This window comes from Mastacembelus armatus, chromosome 17 (assembly GCF_900324485.2).
Source record: "Mastacembelus armatus chromosome 17, fMasArm1.2, whole genome shotgun sequence".
Taxonomy (NCBI): domain Eukaryota; kingdom Metazoa; phylum Chordata; class Actinopteri; order Synbranchiformes; family Mastacembelidae; genus Mastacembelus; species Mastacembelus armatus.
In genome coordinates this window covers 5,419,426-5,442,770 of record NC_046649.1, presented here as the reverse complement: position 1 = coordinate 5,442,770, position 23,345 = coordinate 5,419,426, and the positions used below count along the sequence as shown (strand labels likewise).

At 44.0% G+C, this 23,345-nt stretch overlaps 1 protein-coding gene across 1 annotated transcript in view; it reads right to left on the bottom strand.

Moving 5' to 3' along the window:
• astn1 (astrotactin 1) overlaps positions 1–23,345 on the bottom strand; it is a 377,251-nt gene that overhangs the window by 129,943 nt on the left and 223,963 nt on the right. Inside the window, exon 17 of the mRNA XM_026312724.1 lies at positions 11,193–11,381. Within this exon, the coding sequence (XP_026168509.1) occupies positions 11,193–11,381 (189 nt within the window). The remainder of the gene's footprint in view (positions 1–11,192; positions 11,382–23,345) is intronic.

The following is a 23,345-nucleotide window of genomic DNA, read 5'->3' as shown; positions in this document are numbered from 1 at the left end:
GAGGTTGTGGAAGGTGGTCACGGTGATTTAAGTGAGACAGAACATAGGGAGGATAGCTGGAGAACCCATGAAAGAGTAGGTAACAGAGGTAGATGTGAGGATAGAGAAAAGAAAATAGACTGAAAAAGGAAATAATAGAAAGATATTTAATTTGAATCAAAGTTTTTTATTTTTTCATTGTAGACAGCATTGCTTGTGTTTGAAGAGTGTCTGTAAATGGTATTTTCAGATTCATCTGACATTTAACAACTGAACATGGTCTATAATAGCTGTTTTTTAAGAATATTCAAATTTTAATAGCTGTTTGAGTGTTTTGATAGAACATGGTTATATTATAGTATTCTGAAGTTGTTTAAATTTAAATAGTATTATTTCACATTTCTGAGCTGCCTACACAGTATTTGAGGACACAGTGTTCTGTCTCATTGGTGCGCAGCCCTCTGGGCTATCGCTATGGGTCATATCCCCTCTTCGCGCCTGCGCACTGAAGAGAAATTCATTTATGCCCACCCGGGGTGGACCCCCTTGCGGTTCGGGTGAGCACTTCCCCTTTCTTTTCTTCAGCCTAAGCACTGAGAACAAGCGTTTTGAACGACATGACTTCGACAGACTGCGGCGTCACCAGACTGCGGCGAGGTACCGGCTACAGTACATCTTCGGGGATGACCTGCACCCCCGCTGCGTGGGCTGCATGGGAGCGGAATATGCTGGCAGAGCCCTCACTCCAAGGGCGAACTGCGCATTCTGCAAGCGGCTGACCCTCGAGGCACTCTGCCAGAGAGCAGACTTTTTCATTCTTCCTGCCGAAGAGTGACCGAGTAGAGGCTTTCTCCCTCTGCTCTCCCCTCTTCTTTCTCCCCGCTGAGGAAACTCCCAGCCAGGATGACGAGCTCGAACCCATCCTGGAATTAGCCTTGGACCCAGAGTCCGATGGATTTGTTGGAGGGTACCATTAGCCGTGACGGCTTATTTGGACCACACTTTCAGGAGCTGGTTAAGGAACTCCAATCCACTGCAGAGAAGTTGCAACGCCATGTGACCCCCCCCCCACCTCTTGGGCATGGCGTGGGCGCTATGATTATCGCCTGAGGGCGAGACATCCCATTGGGTCCCAAGCTCCCGCTCCCGGTTGCCCCCCTCAATCAGCGGCCGCTCCGGCTCCAACCCCTTCCTCCACGGAATGAGATGCCTCCTGCTCCTCGGCGGCCGCTCAAGGCTCCTAGGCTAGCCTGCTCCTGGTCTTCCCCAGCACCCGAACCCCCCCCGCAAACAGCAAAGGTTTGTATACGTGGGGAATGTGTGTACTGCTCTAAGTTCTGAGGAATGTATTTGTCATGTTTACGGTTCTGAGGAAAATAAACATGTTTACTTCCTCCTGAAGGGCAAATATTCCTCCGTAGCCCAGCCGACTCCTGCCAGTCGTAAGGCAGATGTGGCTGTTTCACACACATTTCCCACACACTGCAGCCCTCACGCTGCCGAGCACGTGCCGGCTAGCTTGTGCGAACATGCTAATCAGCACACTCCCTTCACACATCTGTCTCATTTGGGCCCTCTGTCGGCTAATCTTCTATTTGACCACAAGAGGGCGCCCGCGGATAGCGAATCAGATATCCTCACTATTCCTTGTCCCATTGTCCCTTTCGGGCAGAGCTCACAAATGATTACCGCAGGTCTGCTTCTGGGTCCAGTGGTAGCGGAGAGAGCCATAGAGGGGTTTCACATGACAGCTTGCCCTCTCTCAGATTTTTATCAAGAGTGGTGCAGGTGTTGCGAGATGGACCGCTGGATGGACAAGCTCATCCACAATGGCCATACTCTTCAGTTTGCACGGCCCCCTCCACCATTCAGCGGGGTAATAGACACTCACCTCGAGTCGCCTCGTCAGCCTGTTATCAACGGGAGTTGTTTCTGTTCCACCGGTGGATGTGGCCCATGGATTTTATTCCTGTTATTTCCTGGTTCCCAAGAAATCGGGAGAGATGAGGCCCGTCCTAGATCTGATGCATCTCAAAAAATCAATGCAGGTCAGGAGATTTCACGTTAACAACGGTCCAGCTCCTACGGTGCATTCACCGAGACAACTGGTTCATGTCGATAGATCTGAAGGATGCGTATTTCCATGTCTCCATCATTCCCCAACACAGGGAATTCTTCCGTTTCGGAGACAGGGAATGAGAGTCCTGTTCTACCTCGACGACTTGCTTGTGCTGGCCCCACTCCCCAGGGGAGTCATGGCAGCTGGCTGCAGAACTAGTGGATCATTTGCGCTCTTTAGGTTTCACCACAAATTGGAAAAAGAGCGCGCACCAGGCCACTCAGTCCATAATGTATCTGCGGGTTGAATTGAACTCGTGGGCCCAACTCTCGGTGACCCTCTCCTCCCTCCTGCCTCATTCGCTCCACGCAGACGTGTCAGGGCTCGATCGGTGATGCGCCTTCTGGGGAAGATGGCAGCGGCTTCTCCGGTGGTGCCGCTCGGCCTGTTGCATATGAGGATGTTTCAGCGCTGGTTTATCCGACTGAGGCTCGACCCAGTACGTCACCAGTGGTGCATACTATCCCTCCCCCTGTCAGTGGTCCCAGATCTGCTTTGCTGAAAAAACCCCCGCACTCTGACGCAAGGGATTCCCCTGGGCATTCCATTGAATCCCTGTCCGGTTGGGGAGTGACGTGCCTCTCCCGGACAGTAAAGGGGGAGTGGACAATCAGGGAGGCGACGCATATAAATGAACTAGAGCTGCTCACAGTGTTGAAAGTTCTCTGGATCTTTTCTCCACTGTTGAGGGGTCGCCACGTTCTGGTCCGAATGGACAACACGACAGCCACGACGTATATCAACCGGCAAGGGGGGATACGCTCAGCGCGTCTCCTCTCTCTCGCTTGTCGCCTGTTGCTGTGGATTCACACACAGCTTCTCTCTGTGAAAGCGGTGCACATTGCAGGAGAATGGCTGCGGATATCATGTCACACGGCAGTCCTCATGCAGGTGATTGGCATCTCTATCCAAGCCTGGTGGCTCAAATATGGAGCAGGTTCGGACACACAGATCTTTTCGCAGCTTGCAACAACGTGCACTGCGACCTGTGGTTTTCTCTGCATGAGAAAAACAACCCTCCACTGGGGGTAGATGCCGTTGCTCATCGGCCATGGCCCCATTACTTTCTCTATGCGTTTCCCCCAATCTCCCTGATCCCTCAGCTGCTGGCCTGGGTTCAGCATGATGATCTGCAACTGATTCTGATTCCCCTTCTGCAGCAGTCGCGGGCATCTTCCTCCTGCAAGATTCCATGGAGGGAGGATGCTCTGTCGCAGGCAGAGGGCATGGTAGTCTTGGAAATAAGGAAATAAGACAGCATCTGTGCTGTCTTATTTCCGTTGCATGCCCTCTCTCCATGATTCTGTTTTTTTCTCCAGTTATTACTGGAGAGAAACTTGGCGTTTAGCACCATTCAAAGATATGCTGCGGCTAGTTCGAGCCGTTACAGCAGGTCCCTCTCCGTTTTTTATGGGGAAAACCTCTCTTCTGCTGGCGTTATGCTCACCAATCTGTCGGCTCTATCAGTATCCCCGGATTGTCTTCGGATCAGGGAGGATTATTGTGCGGCAGTTCTGCGTCCTAACCCTGCATACATGCCTAAATGCATCACTAGTTCTTTCAGATCTAGAGTAATCACGCTGGAGGGCTTCTTTCCCCCACCCCACGCATCTGCAGAGGAAGCTGCTTCGCATCTTCTCTGTCCAGTGCGTGCTCTGGCATGTTATGGAGAATGCACAGTGGAGTTATGCCATTGGGAGAGCTTGTTTGTTCACTACAGAGAGTGTTCGCTGCGCTCCCCCCTCTCTGCAGAATGCTTGTCTCATTGGCTATGTGAGACCATTGCACAGGCTTACTCTGCGTTCAGCAGGGAGCCTTCAGTCGGCATCCGTGCACACTCCACTAGAGGAGTGTCATCCTCCACAGCTCTCCTGCATGGTTTGTCAGTGGAAGACATTTGCGCGGCGACCTCATGGGCCTCCCCGTGTTCCTTCGTGCCTTTCTATTTGCAGGATGTTGCGAGCTCATCGCTCTCTCACGCTGTCCTGGGAGCCTCCCAGTCGTAATTAGGCTGGCAAGACCGGGAAGCGTGTTTTATTACACGGATGCTGGAGAGACATCCGTCTGTTTTCAGCATTATATGAACCAGTGCTTATGCATCCCACCTGTTGCTTACTTCGCTTCGCATTTCCTTTGTTTTTGGACTCTTCTCCTGGGTGGCCAGGCCCAGTGCGACGTAGAGTATTTCTGGTTATCACTTTGACCCATAGCGATAGCCCAGAAGGCTGTGTATCAATGAGACAGAACGTTGGTTACGTATCGTAACCCAAGATTCTGTGAATTGGGCGCAGTCCTCTGGGCTGTGGGCCCCACTGTTTCCTTGAGCCAGCTGAAGAAAAGACCAGTTCGTTTTCTTATGAAAGAGCACGCCACCTTATATATGGGAGCTGTGGACATGTGGACACTCGGATTGGGCGAGCAGGGCCCATCCCGGGTGGGTGTAAATGAATTTCTCTTCAGTGCGCAGGCACAAAGAGGGGATATGACCCATAGCGATAGCCCAGACAGCTGCGCCCAATTCACAGAATCTTGAGTTACGATACGTAACCAGAGTTTTTCTATGCTTCTATACAAATGTTTTCTTTACACACCACATAACCTTGAGATAGAAGTATGGAATTCCATTCCAGGAATTGCCACCAAGTGCAATTCTTGAGTGTTCATGCATTATCTATACCACTCATAGTCATCAAGAGACAAATGAAGAATAAATTAAAAAAAAAAAAAACACAAATGTGTCACTAAAAAGTGACTTCACTTTTGTTTCTTTCCACAGCTTCATCAGGTGCCTTTAAACATCTCCAGATCCTCCATGTCAAAAGAGAAAACCAGACACTCTGTGTTAACAAGCAGGTACACCTACATTCTGAACAGATTTATTGACCATCCAGCTGCTGGCTTAGCCTCAGTGACCTAACACAACACCCAGGAGTCCCAGACTCAGTTGTGTGGCTAATGCCAGCAAGCCACTTAAGAATACACAACATTTAAATATGACAACCTTGGAATTACTGGAATTTGCATTTCTCATCTTTTATTAGAGTCTAGCCTCCTCCTGCCAACTCTCCCCTGTGTTAAGCTAACATGTACTGGAGTAGTCTGTCCACTGAACACAGAGAGCCAACCTGATATCACTTCACCATCTGGTGTTAACTCCTGGCGAGACAAGTGGAAAAACATATTTAAGCAATCAACCTTTACTAGAATTAAGTTTAATAAATTTCAAATTGTTAATCTGTTGTGCTTCACTTTCCAACACTGATGTTATGTTAATTGGAATAAGCTATGAAGAAAATCCTAACATGAAACACGACTGTTAGGAAAAAGCTGTGTATGCATTCCAACTGATTTGACTTGTCATGCTACTGAATAGGTTTTCCACGTACATCGGTCCTATATGTATAAACTTTGGAAATAGATTTTTTTTTTTAAATACCAAAAAAACGGAATAGTTTTAATGCCTAAACATAGCTGAGTAGACGCAATGCCTAAATGTAAGGATATAAACAAAGCAGGAATGCTCCATCCTCATTACTGTAATGATGACAGTGATGATCTATGGGTTGATAATGACCTACTGAGCCTTCCAGAAGGTGAGTAGGGACCTAATGAGCTACATGGTCTGTTAAAAAGCCCAAATGGGCAATTGAATAACTGATAACACTCCAGTCGGGTTTGTATTCAGGAAATCCAGCGCATACTCTGTGCTGCATGCTGTAGTGGCCTCTACTTCCCTATATATGATGCCTACACAGAAACACACACAGAGTGGAGCAGATCAAAGAAGGGTTATATTTTACTTGATCTGACCACAGTGCTAGTAAACCATATGTGTAACACAACCTTGCAGTAAATGATGATACAAGCAATTTATTATGCTTCTAACGAGCAGAACATAAACTCGCAAAAATGGGACATCTTTGCTGCTTTGCCATTGCAGTCAACTCAGTAAAGTTCCATTTGTGCTGTGAACATGCTCAAAACGAATCTTATGTACATGGTAAGTTTTGAATTAGACTTTGCATATTAATGGATCAGGCCAAAATCTTGGGGAGTACCACTACATATATGGGGAAAAAAAAGTATAACAATGCAGGAACTGCCTCAAGTGATGTCACTTGAGTCAAAATCAGAGGGGTTGGAATTAGGTGACAGCCAACTTTCCAGATCAATTGATGCATTTCTTTATCACTGTCGGAGGCTAGAAGGCCAAGGCTATATTATCCACAACAAACCCCAATCTTCACAGAACTCTCAGCAATCAAGTGGCATTGTGGAAGAAAAATGTGCTGAATAAAAGAAAATGCATCTCTGGTTCTGCTGTTTCTATGTTCTAGCATTATAGGAGTGCAATGTATAACTGCAATGTATAACTGGTGGAGAAGTCTTCCGTCTTTGTGGCTGTGGGTGGTGCAGCACCATATTTTAAGGTTTTTAACTTTCCAATTGAATGCATTTCCTCCTTGTAATAAACTGGCACCAAACATGATGAGAGCAGCAGTGGATTTCTTGCTGTTCATGTCTGAGCTCTTACATGGTAATGGAGGTCATGTGTCTGACAATAGGAAGCTCATAGCAAAACCTTGTGCAGGCAATAAAGTGCTATTAATCAACCAGACAAGGAATCATGGCTAAACACACATTCAGACACACACAGACTGACTGCTTAATGAGCTATGGCTGTGTTTCTTCTAATATGACTGATAAAAAAATGATAGGCAGCAGCCAATAAAATAAGAATACAAAGAAGATATAATTAAAACTGTTTATACATTGATATACTGTATAGAAAAAGTCAAGGTGACACAGATCAGATCATTTAAATTTATGCCAGATACCTTCCAGCAAGTTTCCAAGTATTTGTATGGCTGCACTCCAGTCGGACTCCTTTTTCAAGATGGTAGGCACAAGAGAAGTAGAAGTAGGACTTTTATGGTAGTCAGTGAATATCTCTTTAGTCTTGAAATTATTCCGTTTTAAGAAAAACAGTTCACACTACCTAACAATGGTTTCTACCGCTGAACCATGACTCTCCTCATCATACAGAAGTATACAGACTATACAGACTACAGCAGATGACTCTGCTATAGTCACCCTTTCCCTATAACTATGATCTTTGTTCTATGATTATCATACTAGATAAATATCATTTAAAGTCTCTGCTCTGCAAAAAAAAAGCTGAAGACTAAAGTCAATAGAAAGCAGTCTTGCATGTTTTTGTTATGCTCCAAATGTGTCAACCAAAAAAAAAAGTCCTTTAAATAATTAGTAAAGTTAAATGGGATAAAATTTATATGCCACATGTTTGGTAGTGAATAAAATGTAGTGAAAATCCTTATTATAATATGTTAGCCTCATAAATCACAAAGTATTACATGATATTCCCCTTACATGATATTCAGTAGCTGTTTCAACTGTGAAATGTATCAGTATCTGGGATCCTGGCCTGGAATTACTTGGTATTGGATCAAAACAAATTTGGTGGCATCGCCCTCCCCTAGTTTCTGAACAAAATCCTCAGACCACACTATAAAGGGCCTTGCACTCTGTCTTCTATCTCTTCAGAGTCAGCAGGTAGACCTGACTGGTATATGGACATATCTCTGTAAGTGTGTGTGTGTGTGTGTGTGTGTTTGTGGTGCTTTCAAAGTTGCTGGGTCATTAGGAAACAACTGGTGTAGGTTGTTAATTAACTTCTCAGACCATGGCGTACTATGTGCTTCCCTCACCCACTGAGCTCTGGACTGCTGAGTTATAATTCAAAGTCAATGCACAATTGCCATAGAATACCACAGTTCCTAGCATGCTTTTATATTGATTTTGTATTAAAGTGAAACTCTCTTCCCAGTAAGAGTGGTTGTTTTTGGTAACTGAACAATTTCATATTATGTAACTTCACAAAAGCCACTCACAGAAACCTGCACAGTATTTGATTAGGTGAATGAGATTTTTCACACAAGTATGAAATCATATAAGCCAGATATTTGCACCTCATAGAGATGAACAGTTTAGAGCTGCTACACTGGCATTAAATTAGTGAGATACAACTTTTCTTCAACAGGAGACTGGTGTTTTTTTACTGACACGGTCCAAAAGAATCTGAGGTACTGGAATAAGCAGTACAGTATAATTTTTTCTTTAGAGCTGTTTCTTTTTGATATATGTAATTAACCATATTTATAAATAACATTAAAAGAGATTGCAGCAGCTGCATCCCAGACAGCTAAGATGCAGAAAATGATAAGCCCAACTCTCACTGAATATGGACAGAGACTGCAGTCAGGCGCATGTTATATTTGGAGCAAAGGGTGAGAACATGGATCATCAAACTCTCCTGTGAGCTCATTACACCATCCAAAAGGCCAGGATGTTTCCAAGAAGTCAGGAAGAAATTAAGAAAGATGACTCTGATTTCAAGTATTTGCCAGTGGAATCTATTTCATTTCTAAGAAACGGATGGTCCTGGGCCAGGTTGAAACAGTTACCAACGTAGATTGAATCATTTCAAATCTTTACAGCCCAACGTAATCACCATCCTCTCCATTTGACAGGAAAAATAGATTTGGGATAGATTTCCAATCGGATCAGACAATCAAATTTTCAGTCCCACAGATGTTTTTATTGTTGCCTCAATATGGGGACTGATAACAAGAGTGTAGGCTGAGGAAAATGTGTCTTCTTTTACTCTGTGTACCAAGAACCAACAACAATCAGCAAAGTGAAAAGTAGTGCCACAAGTACATGTTAGCAATTTATAGTAAATAATGAAAATACTAATGATATCCTCATTACCTCAAAAAGCAGTATTGATCTATTGCTAGATTATGAAAATTCAACCATGCAAAGAAGTGTGACTAATAACCCTGTACATACAAAGCTATATATTCACAAAGATAAAAATGTATGAGATATGTAGTAAGATCTATTTGCATGGACATTTATTTTGTTATTTCTTGTTGTTGCATATGTCCAGTGCTTTGTGATTAGGATTTTAAATTGTGGATTTTATGTATAATATTTAATTAATTACACTATAATTACTTAAAATGTGTACAAATATGGCTTATGTCTTGGAACCACAGGTAAAGTTAACTTCTATATAAACTGCAGGATTACTACAGGAAAGTTGTTGGAAAATGTGGATTTACAGAACCAATGCAAAGGAAAAACCTACATTGCCCTGATCTATGAACTGTGGAAGGGAAAGATGCTGAAAAGAAGGAGATGGTCTTTCTGCTTGTTTTTAATCATTTAGCTGTATCTGCAACTGATGTCTCAGAGGTGGCTGAAAATGAAAATGAGTGCACTTTTCATGAAACTCAGTCACCTAATGCCGTCTGTCAGCACAGAGGTAACTGGGAGTGAATAGTTCAGCACAGCATGGATGTCCTCAGACAAAGCAGGGGAATGAAGGAAAAGTGGCCAAGGTAAACACACCAAATGACTGCAGCCAGTTCAGAGCCACATAGGTTAACTGAGAAAAAACAAGCAAGAAAGAGAGAAAACAAGCAGATGTAACAACAAGATGGATGGCTGACATATAGTGGTATTTTGAGTAATAAAACAAAAATCAAAGACATTGGTTCTTTGATTGCTCATTTAAGTCAAAGTGCTTTTAGAGCGTGCTTGTGGTTTAGTGTGTTTGCTTGAGTTAGAGCAATGCTGATTATAGTGCAGTCACACTATGATGTACAGCATTGTCCTTCAATGTGGGACTCAAACAGACCATAAAAGCATTGTGGCATTACATTCTTTGTAATGTCAGACTTATGAGACGGCCAACAAGCTGATGCATCATGCCAACATGATTTGATCTTTCTAAATAAAACTACTGTGGAGAGCATGGAGAGTCTTACTAAGTTACAGTTCACAGTACCACCGCTCCGCATGTTTACATTTACTTGAAAGCATGTCATTCAACAAGCATCATCTACTACAGAGTTTGATCATCAGCCTAAACTGCAACTGCAACTTTGAAATATACAATATTTACTGCTAGCATATTTGTGCTGCATACAGCAAAGGTGCTGTAAAAAAAAAAATCTCCCCTGTATATAATCTGTCTTTTTTAAAGTTATTAATATTATCATAACAGCATTTTCATCCTACAGCTGATGAATCTTAAGAACTTTTTGCACTGGTAGATAATTACACTGTATTTTTAAGAAAAAAAAATCATTATGTATATAAAAATGTAATAACACAAGTTAAAGTAGCCAGCAATTATAGCAATAAGATATATGCAAGAGTAAAAGGTACAATCTATATCTTAAAATAACAATACTTAAATACCCATACCTCAAAACTGTATTTATGTACTGCATTAGATTAATTTAGTTACAAACACCACTGTTAACAAGAGACCATGTGAGATGAATGTACATGTCCCAGTATATCTGATCGAGTGCTGAGTATTGTTTTTAGAATCAACAATAGTTTCTACAATACCTCTGAGAAATATGAAGAAACAAAGTGTAAATGTTCTCTAAACACAAGCAGCTGTGCCTAAAATTAAATTGGCTCGCCAAAGGGATGCCTTGGCACCCTTGGGTGCCTTGAGAATGAGCCAACGGTACTTCATAATTTGTTCAGTTTCATTTTGTTACAGTACATTTTTAGTTCAAGTCTCACCATACATAATAACATGTACAGGAAATGTAAGAAATATATTTAACAAATAGTATACCTATAAATAGTATACCTATGTTTTCACTATTTATTTTGAATATCTATACTACAATATTTAAATGTTAGTTGAGTTATAAGTACATTAAAAAAATGTTCCTATCAAATACTGTACATGTATGGTGCAATTTTTAGCTAAAAATATAATGTAATTGGACATAGGAGGTAGCTATAATACGAATGGATGGAAATGTTTGAGAAATGCTAACATGATAAATCTAAATCTAGTAAAGAGGAGGGAAAGAGTTTTCTTAAAATACAGTAGGTTATGTGTGAGGTTTAGTGTATAAATAATGCAAGGGATTAAACTGTGATGTTCAAACATCCAAACAGTCACATATTTCGTATATTCATAAATCTATTTCTTTATCAAATCAGCTGCTTAAGTGTGAGTGTATGTGTGTTCTACCTTTGCTGATGTCCTGGTACTCCAGCCACAGCTGTCTCTGGACCTGTTTGTTGGGGTACCAGATAGTGCAGGACTCCTGGAAACCATACACTGCCTCCTGCACATAGTGGTTCCCAAACTCTCTGAGGATTGAAACAAAGTCGCTCCGCTGCGTTGCCCCATCCAGAGAATGGATGGCTGAACTAAAGGCTGAGAAGAGGCAAAGGAGAAAAAAAAAAAAAACACAAAAGTCAAATGATTTCAATAAAAAAGAAAAAAAAATGAAATTCATGAGGAGAAAGTGAGGGTTAGTTTAGAGCTAGAGGAAAAATAAGTTTATTGTTTGTGCCACCACTCCCAATTTTCATAAATCACACAAATTTGCAGCATCTTGCCAGTTTTGCGTGGATCACATTAAAGGACACACACTGCTTTGGCATTACGTAAAGGAATCACTACTGCATCTTCTAGAGCTATTACTACCTCACAGAATAATAAACATTCCTCCCACACATATCTCCCACTTTATGTTGTATATATTGTAGTAGTGCATACACTGTATGCCACAGCTTTACTCTTGCAATTTCCCCTGGACTCTATAATCTCGCAAATACTTTGAAAAACTAATATACACTGTAATCTCTTTGTCAGTCTATGACAACTTTAGTGATCTGGTAAAATAATATATTGTGATTTTTTAAATAAGGAAAACATGAACGCTAAAACTGAAATGTAGTTCAAATGGTAATCTGACAAATAACATACAAGTGGTACTGTGAGGACGTGTGTGTGGTACTACTACGACCATTTAATACTAATTTGACGGTAATAGTTTAGCAACCAGCTCTCTCATTGGGGTATCGCTATGGGTCTTATCCCGTTCCTCATGCTACTGCACTGAAAAGAAAAATTGTCTAGGGTGACCTGAGGTGGGATCCCGCTCTCCAAACTGAATGACTTCATCATGTCTGCATTATCCATATTTGTTTTTATTGCTATTGCTCATGCTGATGCATGGGCTTCCCAGGGGCAGTCCTACGTCATACATGTTGGTGTTCATGAGCCATGGGGGTGGTATGGCCACCTGGAGAGTGGCACATTTAAACAGGCTGGAGGTGCTTACGGTGTGCACTCTGCCACAGCCACGGACATCATGTCATGTGGAGGGCCCTCACCCAGGGGACTGGTGAGTTCATGTGTGGTTCTGTTTTTTGGGAAGATCCTGTCCAAACCACCGCATATAGTATATGGGTAAGGCAGATGTGATGAGGTCACTTGGTGGGCCTAGACCATTTCTCTTCAGTGTGGTAGCATGAGGAACAGGATAAAACCCACAGGGCTTAGCCCAGAGGGCTTTGCCCAATTCACAGAATCTCGGGTTACGATACGTAACCAACGTTCTGTCTCATTGGTACGCAGCCCTCTGGGCTATGGGTCAAAGCGATAGACAGAAATGCTCTACGCCTCAGAGAAGAGAGAGAGAAGAGTTCGAAAACCGTCATCAGGCTGCGCCGAACGACGGTCGCACCGATGAGAGCTCCGCTCAATCCGCTCTTTTTCTTTTTACTATTTATTGTGTTTATTTTGACCTTTTGCACTTGCAATGCACTTCCACGCTTTCAGTACGACCACCACACACTTATGGAGTTGCGGTCCTTAGCAGGAGAGGACTTAGAACCCACTTTTGAGGACTGCGCTGCGGACATTCTCCCCTGGATTCTTTGTTCCATACGCCGTAGGAGAAAGACATGGAGAGGAAAGCGAGCCGGTGTGCAGGACTCGCCTGAGACACAGCAAACCTCCTCTTCCCACTACTATGCTTGCAAACGTCCAGTCTCTGAGGAATAAACTGGACGACCTGAGCGCACGGATTTATTATGAACGGGACACGAGGGACTGTTGTGTTTTCGCTTTCACCGAGTCATGGCTGGAGCCGTGCATCCTCGACTGTGCTCTAACTCCGGACAATTTCTCTATCTACCGGCTGGATCGAACTAAAGACTCAGGCAAGTCTTGCAGAGGGGTGTGTGCTTTATGGTTAACTCCTTGTGGGCCACAGATGCACGTATCTTAGCGTCTCACTGTACACCAGCCCTAGAGTTACTCACTATTGCAGTCAGACCCTTTTATCTGCCCAGAGAATTCAGCTCTGTGATCCACATGTAGTCTATATTCCACCTCAGACTACTAAAACCCAAGCCCTGGAGTTGTATAGGATTATAAACGGACTAGAAAACACGCACCCTGATGCTGCTTTCATCATTTTAAGGGACTTCAATCGAGTAAATATGAAAAAAGTCCTCCCTAAATAATACCAACACATTTCTGCAGCTACCAGGGGGGACCAGATCCTGAACCATTGTTACACCCCCATCAAAGACAGTTACAAACCTCTCCTCCGCCCTTCTTTTGATAAAGCAGATCACGGCACCATTTTTCTGCTTCCTGCTTATAAACAGAGACTCAAACCGGTTCCCCGGGACATCTTTAAATGGGACAATGCAGCTGATGAGGCCCTACAGGACTGCTTTGAAACAACTGATTGGCAGATGTTTGCAGACTCAGCAGAAGGAGACATTGATGAGTACACAGACTCTGTCATAGGTTACATAGGGAAGTGCATTGAGGACATTGTACCAAAAATCACCATCTGCACTTACCCTAACCAGAAACCATGGGTCGGGTCGGAGGTCTGTGCTAAACTTAAAGCACGCACCGCTGCCTTTAAATCTGGAGACCCTGAGGCCTACAAAGCAGCCAAGTACGACCTAAGAAAGACTGTGAAGACATCGCAGAGGAAGTATAGAGAGAGTGTTGAGTCTGCCCAACAAAGTAACAACGCACGGCGTTTGTGGCACCACTGCATCACAGACTACAGCGCTTACGTCTGTCATCATGAAGTGCTTTGAGCGAATCATTAAGAACCACATTTGTGCCTCCCTCCCTGTCACCCTGGATCCCCTGCAGTTCTCATACAGAGCAAATAGGTCTACAGACGACGCCATTGCTCTAGCAGTTCACACCTCCCTCAGCCACCTGGAGAGGGGAAACACCTATGTGAGAATACTCTTCATTGACTACAGCTCAGCATTCAATACCAGTATCCCCTCCAAACTGGTCACCAAGCTTACCACCCTGGGTCTGAAGAAGTCCATATGCTGTTGGATTTTGGACTTTCTCACCCATAGACCACAGGTGGTGAGAATCGGCAGACACCTCTCCTCCACACTTGTCCTCAGCACAGGTGCTCCTCAGGGCTGTGTTCTCAGTCCACTCCTCTACACCCTCTACACGTATGACTGTACTGCCAGGCACAGCTCTAACGTCATCCTTAAGTTTGCTGACGACACCACCATCTTGGGCCTCATCACCGACAATGATGAGAGTGCATACAGAGATGAGGTGAAGTCACTGACCAGTTGGTGCCAGGAAAATAATCTCTCTCTGAATGTCAGCAAAACTAAGGAGATGATAGTGGATAGTGGACAACGCGGAGGCCAGCATTCCTCCATCTACATCAACAATGCTGAGGTGGAGCAGGTCAGCAGCTTCAAGTACCTTGGCGTTCACATCACTGAGGACTTATCCTGGACATTACATGCAGACACTGTGGTCAAGAAAGCCAGACAGAGACTCTATTTCCTGAGAACACTGAGGAAGTTTGGTACGAGCACCAACATCCTCGCAAACTTCTACAGGTGCATCATTGAGAGTGTACTGACGGGCTGCATCACAGTGTGGTACGGGAGCTGCACCAGTCAGAGCCGAAAGGCACTGCAGAGGGTAGTGCGCACAGCTGAGGACCTTATTGGCAGCAGTCTTCCCCCCATCCAGGATATCTACCACAGCCAGTGCCAGCGTAAAGCATGCAGCATCATCAAGGACCACACTCATCCCTCAAAAGGACTGTTCCGCTTGTTACCTTCTGGCAGAAGGTACAGGAGCCTGCCAGCACGCACAAAAAGACTCAAAGATAGTTATTATCCACAGGCTGTCAGACTCCTGAACTCCTGACAATAAGACTGAACTATGACAATAATACTGCACTAGTCAAAACTGTGATACTAATATGTCCATTGCTGCTGCCTTATGTGACTGTATTATGTATGTGTAACGGTCGCAGTTATTCACTCACACACGGCTCTGGTACACAAGTTGCTTTATATGAAAAGAACAAGAAACAAATCAAACAGGCTCTCCCTCAGGACCGCAGGTATTGACAATACCACAGCGAGCTCACTCATTTCTGCTGTGGCAGAAACTTGATTTACATCAAATAAAATATGAAAACTACATTTAGAATGAACAATGGCATTTTGTGAAATAAACTTACTAAATAAAAGACAAGAAAATAGTGATTTACATCATTATCAAGCTGGAAGCAACATACCTTTATATGAAAAGAACAAGAAACAAATCAAACAGGCTCTCCCTCAGGACCGCAGGTATTGACAATGCTAAAGGCACAAAAATGGCGTTTCATATTAATCATCTCACACTTATAAACTTAGCAGACATGCTAACCACATGTAACACAAGATTTCTTTCTTTCATATGACGCCAAACCATCATTATAGCACGTAATACATCACCCCCTTGTTCATATATATCTATACCATTATTCAAGACTAAAACTTACACTTATATCAAGAAATGTAACAATTATACTCGTATAATACGGAGCACGAAAAACTACGTACCCACAGCGAGCTCACTCATTTCTGCTGTGGTACGGCAAGAGGGGAAGTACAAAAGGGGAAATTCACCTGCAGTACCATCCAAAACCAACAGATGGAGACCTCCTTAACCAAGTAAATAAGACCCACATGAATTAGTGTCATTTTATGGAATTCAGACATTCCTTCCTACTACTTCCCATTTTAACCATGTTACATCCACCCCCACTGAATTACATAAAATAGTAGGACAACGAACAAGGTATCAGTAAACCAAGGGCAATACTAGGAACCACACAAAGAGCACCATATGGAAGAATATAATCCTATAAAAGGAGCATCAAAAACAGTATTATCCCATAAGGATGAAGTGACGAGAGAGTAGCGCTAAGCTCTCCCACCAACTTCTGACAGTAGAACGTCCACATACATTCCACAAGGTCCTTCCATATTCAATCTCCAATAACAAAAAAAAGAATAGAAAAGAAATGTGCAAACTCCTCACAAAACACAGGGAAAACTAAGGTATGCACTGTCCAACCAATGAATTCCAAAAGTGAAACTGACAAAATATGACCTAAGACATTACTAACTTATCGAAGAACATGTAACAAAAATACACCATCTCAGGTGGAACCAAGTTTTATCACTGACATAGGAACAGCCTGAACATTGTGTCCTGTTCCCCGAATAACTGGCTCTGCTGACATAACATGTATCAGTCTGTTCACAGGTTTAATGATCCGACCAAAATATGACCTGACCTGCCTAGGCGGACTAGCACCTAGATTGACACTATTAGCATTAGCTACAGGTGCGACTGAATGAACTGGAGAGTTGGACTGGGGAACTAGAACTGTCCCCGGCTCCGAAAGTTGTGAACACGAGCTACCACTTGCATAGTTCTCAGAAGCAGAGGTCTGTCCATCAGTGGCCAATTCAGACGATAGACTTTCAGATGCAGCATCCAAGGGAGCAGAAAAACCTCCACACTGAGTTTGATCAGACTTGTGCCGGGTGTGACCATCAGGTAAACTCGAAACCCAACTAGCAGTTCTGTTCTCAATCCCAGAATTCCGGACCGACCTAGAATCCATCTCAGAATCATTAGTGGAGTCCACACGTGAGGATAAGCCCCTGCCTCCCAGCATTAACGACCCATTGAGGCACTCACATTTGTCATCATCCACCTCCTGATCCGATCCTCCCAAATCACTTTCCAAATTCATGTCTTCTCTCACACATGAAGAATCTACTGAAGTAGACCTCCGACTTGAACCAATTAGTCCCGAAAGATGATCAAACACCAAGGTCTCTTCATCCACCGGTAAGAAATTCACCAACAACAACAGATTACGGTGTACAACCTTCTCCTGAACTGTGACTGGATTACGGATCGTGTAAACGTGAGTGTCTGATTTACAGTCCACAACAGTGTAGACAGTGGACTCCCATTTGTCCGCAACTTTCTTCTTGCCCCGTTCTGTTTTATTAGCCAGGAGCACGTGGTCCCCCACTCCAATGTCCAATCCTCTGACCTTTCGATTGTACAACTCTGCATGCCGTCTCTGTTCCTTGGAGGCATGTGTACGTGCAATCAGCAGTGCTTCCTTTAGATCTTTAACTAAGGTAGCCACAAACTTGTCACAACTGGTCGCGATTGGACCATTCAAGACAGAGTGAAAAACGACATCAATGGGCAGGCGAGGTACACGACCAAACATCAGATAAAAGGGAGCGTAACCTGTCGTTTCATGTATGGTGCAGTTGTAAAGGAATGTCAGTGTCTTAAGTCGTCTTGGCCAATCCCTTTTTACATCCGGCGACAAAGCACGAATCATGTTTCCAAGGGTTCTGTTAAAGCGTTCCACACTCCCGTTGCCCATAGGGTGATATGGTGTTGTGCGGGACTTGTTCACTCCAGAGACCTTCAACAGCTCACGAATCAGCTTGCTTTCGAAACTTGGGCCCTGGTCGCTATGAATCCTTTCTGGAAGACCATAAATACAAAAGTACCTATCCCACAGGACCCTGGCAACTTGCTTGGCAGACTGATCCCTACACACAAAGGCATGCGCCAATCTAGTGAAATGATCAGTCACCACCAAAACGTCAACAGACTTGTTCTTGAAATCTTCAGCAGACCAAAAGTCTATGCAGACAAGCTCTAAGGGCTTACTTGTGGAAATGTTTTCCAATGGGGCTCTTGCATTGGGGTCAGGAGTTTTGCTCACAGTGCAGCGGTGGCATTCATGCACATACTCTCTCACGATGCGATCCAGGTTCAGCCAGAAGAAGCGCTGCCTGACGAGACTGACAGTACGAGACTGACCCTGATGACCACAATCGTCGTGAAGTCCTTTCAGAACTACATCAACCAGAGATTCTGGGACAACGTACTGATGACGTTTTATATGTGACAGTTGGTCATGTGACACTCTGTACAATATTCCATTCCTCACAACCAATTTCTCCCAGTGCTTCAGATAACGGATGACAACTATAGATTCTTTCGCTCTTTCTCTTCTCGAAGGTCTACGATGTCGCTCAACATAGTACAGGACTCGTGCTAAATGCCTATCACTGAGTTGTTTGTCACGCAGTTCTTGTTCGGAATACGCTGGCAGTGTGTCCTGTCCTCCAGACATCATCTGAGGCAAATGGTCAATAACAGTCATTGCTCGAGCCCTGGCACCAGCATCCCACTCTACATGCGAAGACAACATAGCAGTAACATCAGCACTGGGGACATTTAAATCCTGATGGTCACTGAGTTTGCATATCTGGCATAAATTGATGACACTTTGCCTCTTATCAGAGTGACATGAGTTTCTGAATGCATTCTGCACTGAATCAGTTGACATACCTCTTGAATCAGCCACAAGGTGTTCGTATGGCTCCTTGAGCAATCTCTGGATGATATCTGGTTTGACAAAAGGGACTCGGCTAAGAGCATCAGCAACTGTATTCTGGGGACCAGGCACATACTGGATATCAAAGGTGTAACTAGCCAGTTTGGCCACCCATCGCTGTTCACAACAATCTAGTTTTGGCTTTGTGAGTATATGTGCCAAGGGATTATTGTCAGTTAAAACAGTGAACTCATGTCCTCTGAGCCAATGACTGAATTTGTCACATACGGACCATTTCAGGGCCAAAAACTCAAGACGGTGCGCTGGGTAATTCCGTTGTGATCGGGAAATAGACTTACTGGCAAAGGCTACTGGTCTGGCTCTTGTTTCTCCCTCAGGAATCTGTGAGAGGACAGCTCCAATGCCATCTAAGGATGCATCCGTTGCCAGAATGAAAGGGCGAGCAAAATCCGGATGAGCAAGAACAACACTCTCAATCAATGATGTTTTCAATTTCTCAACTGCCTGATCGTGTTCTCGAGTCCAATCACCGGGTCTCAGCTTTTTATTCCGATGAACATGGCCCATCTTCCCAGAAATCTTATTTCGGGTCCTCTGACCTGTCAGAAGACCAAAAAGAGGCTTGGCAATGGCAGAATAATTAGGGATAAAGTGCTGATAGTAATTCACCATTCCCAGAAATGATCTTATCTTTTTCTGGGAGGGAGTCGTCCCATCCAGTTCCATCAAATCCGAACTACTCATCCTTGAGATGCTGTCAACCTTGCTTGGATCTGTAGAAACACCCATCTGATCAATTATATGCCCAAGAAACTTGACTGATTTTCTCATCAGATGACATTTTTTTGGAGCCAATTTGAGATTATTTAGGCGGAGTCTGCTAAACACCATTTCCAGGCGATCAAGAGCAGTATTCTCGTCCGGCCCAAAGACAATCAAATCATCCAAGTAGCATAATAGACTGAGAAAGTTTTCATCCCCGAATATGCTTATCATCATCCTCATGAAGCTGCCAGGACTGTTGCACAGACCTTGAGGCAGCCGATTGTATTCGAATAAGCCCATCGGTGTTGTGAAGGCAGTGAACTTGCGGTCATCTTCGTGCAACGGCATATTATAAAACCCGGATGTCAAATCCATTGTGCTGAATAGAGCATTTCCACCCAACGCTGCCAAACAGTCTGCCTGATGCGGAAGAGGGTGTGCATCCTTCAGTGTCCTCTTGTTCAGCCACCTGAAGTCTGTGCACACACGCAAGTCACCGTTCTTCTTCCAGACCAACACGAGAGGAGAGGCATACTCGCTGGTAGATTTCCTAATTATCTCCTTTTCCTCCATGTCGGTCAGTACCTGTCGAAGTTTTTGATATTGGCTGGGTGCCACTCATCTGAACGGAAGCCTGAATGGTCTGGTGTCTGAGAGGTGTATTCTGTGAACAAAATCCTTTGCTTGTCCACAGTCGAGATGGCTACGTGAAAACACATCCTCGTAACTCAGAATTAAATGTGCCAGTCGTTGCATACTTTCATCCGAGATGTCACATGACTCGATATCAAGACCATCCAACCCAATTGACTTCAATTTTTCACGTATTTCAGAAGCGCCCACTTCACAATCCAAAAACTGCGTGGAGCAGTTAATCAGTGGAGCCTTGATGTTCTCTGCCTCAAAATCCTCAAGTGCGATGCATGGATATACGTCTGCTATTTTTGCGTTCCTTCTCAACAACGTTGGCTTGCCTGTTGTGTTTATGAGTTTCAACGGGACCCATCCATCTCCCCACAGAGATGTGACCAACTTAGCCACCATGATGCCCCTGGGAGCCGAGTGAGACGATGTTGGCTCAGTCATGACCGCACTTCCAGGAGACATAACAGCTGATTTGGGCAGCTTCCCCCACACTAAGTACTCTAAGCCTGGCTCCAGATAGACAGCAGAGTTGCATCTCACAGTCCCTATCTTTCCAGGAATCTCCTCGCCTCTCCAGCGGTTCAATCCAGCAAGCATGGACAAAAAGCTTTCACACTCAGGATCAGGAGAGGTTGGTTTAGACAGTGCCTGCCAAAATCCATCACACATTTTGAAGTATTTGATGATATGTTTAATGACATTGGTCCCAATTATCAACTCATCGTGCTGTCCAGGAATGACCAAGGTAGGTACTGTCATTTTCACACCATAAACCTCCATGGAGAGATTATAAGATGACTTTGGTTTCACACGTAGACCTCCACAGCCCACTAGCATGACATCTGCTGTAAACTCACTACAATCATTCAAAGCACCGGCCAACCTCAAAGCAGACTCAGCTGATTCACTTATGGTGCAGGCCATCGAACCACTGTCCAACATCGCATTCAGTGTCACCATCTCCCCAACCTTAACTGGAGTATAAAAAAGGCTGTCGCGTCCACCCACAATGTTGGTATTCTGGTAAATGACTTCTGAATCAACACAATCCACTTTGGCTGACAGGTAAGCATCACGAGGCACGCAATTATCAATCATTTGGGAGTTACTCTGGCGAAGACCCGTACTGCCTCCCTCCGAATACGGGTCTAGTTGTTTCCCTCAGGCTGTGACTGGGAAGAAGTGTGTTTGGGACAGTCCTTCTTCGTGTGACCCGGAGAGAAACATGCAAAACACAGCTTGTCAGTCATGCAGTGGGTCACTGTGGTGTGCTTGTTGTCGTTACAGATCTGACAGGTACCCCTGGCAAAGCCACGTTGCCGTCTGGAATCACGTCTGGTGTTAGGAACATCACGAGCCTGAACTTTCTCCATGAGGTGTTCCATCATTTCCATCATTCTAGAGAGCAACTGACTCTCAGCCTGCTGTGCGCATTGAGACAACATGGGGGCAGGCGGCAAATATGAAGAGCTCCCATTTTGTGTTAGACCAGGCACGAATCCTGACTTTGGCTGGCAACATACTTGAGCATCCAGTAAAGTGCTGGATGATTTGATCGGGACTACTGAAGTCTCTTCACGCAAACCACTTAACAGGGCAGTGGCATGGCTCTTTAAATTTGCACCATGTCCCAGGCTCCTGTGTTCCCTGTGGTAGTCATCAATCCTGCACTGTATTTCTTTTGCACTCCATTCCTGTATAGGTTTGCACTTGAATATGCTCGACAGACCTGGGTCAGGACAAAATCTAACAAACATTCGTGTCACCTCCTCTCCAATATTGTCCAGCTGTTTTCCTTGTCTCCTCAGCCCTTTATCCGCTATATCAGCAGCTTTGTTCAATCGAATCCAGTAGTCCACTGGATCCTCTCTCAGTCTGTGATGTGTGGCATAAAAGTCTGCAAGCGGCAGGCAAGATGGGGCTTCACTGAAATACTGCATAAGGATTCCATAAATCAGCTCAGGGTTTGTTTTTATGTTCAGCATACTGTCACTGCGCAGGCTTACTTTTACAATGTCCTTTGCTTTCCCAGCAAGTTTACACATTATCTCTTCAGCCTGATCATGGACAGGGCACATCTGCTTTCTTAAGCAAGCTTTTGTTCTGTCTATCCACTCTTCAACGCTATGCTTATCAGAGCCGTCACCCCTGAATATGTCACTCTCTGTTTTCATGTGCACAGTCACTTGTGGTTTCATCATAGAATGTGTACTCTGTTCTGTTTGTAGCGGTGTCTGAGTATATCTAGGTGAGTAGTTTTGGGTTTCAGTATTCACATTGACTAGGCCAGCAGATACCAGCTTTTCAACAATTGATTCCCCAATTTGCGAACCCAACTGGCCTACCATATCTGCAAAATGGCTGACAGCATCTCTATCTACACCAGGTGATGATGTGTACGGGCCTTCATTAGGACTCTGCCCAACAGGAGTATCATGCCAGGTTCGCTGTAACCCGACACTCCTACCAACCCCTCGACCAACACTAATATTGGAAACACAATCAACTTGACTAAGAGGTAGCCATGCACCTCTTCCTCTAGGAAAGCTCATACTGTCATAATAAGACACATCAGGATCTTCTACACACTTGACTTTCTTAGCCATAACGAATTTGAAGAATTATTACAAGAAAATCAACAGTTATAATACACTATATGAAAACCAATCACTTTATCATGCGTTGTGTTTAAGCAGAGATGTTACGAACACTCCCAGTCGTGATGTGTGAGTAAATACTGTCCATGTCTGTAATATAGGAGTCTTGATCCTCTGATGAAGTTGAGCTGGACACAGCAACCACAGTCGATCTGCATCAAGCTGATCCAAGGATCCGAGGGGGTCACGGCACCAGTGTAACGGTCGCAGTTATTCACTCACACACGGCTCTGGTACACAAGTTGCTTTATATGAAAAGAACAAGAAACAAATCAAACAGGCTCTCCCTCAGGACCGCAGGTATTGACAATGCCACAGCGAGCTCACTCATTTCTGCTGTGGCAGAAACTTGATTTACATCAAATAAAATATGAAAACTACATTTAGAATGAACAATGGCATTTTGTGAAATAAACTTACTAAATAAAAGACAAGAAAATAGTGATTTACATCATTATCAAGCTGGAAGCAACATACCTTTATATGAAAAGAACAAGAAACAAATCAAACAGGCTCTCCCTCAGGACCGCAGGTATTGACAATGCTAAAGGCACAAAA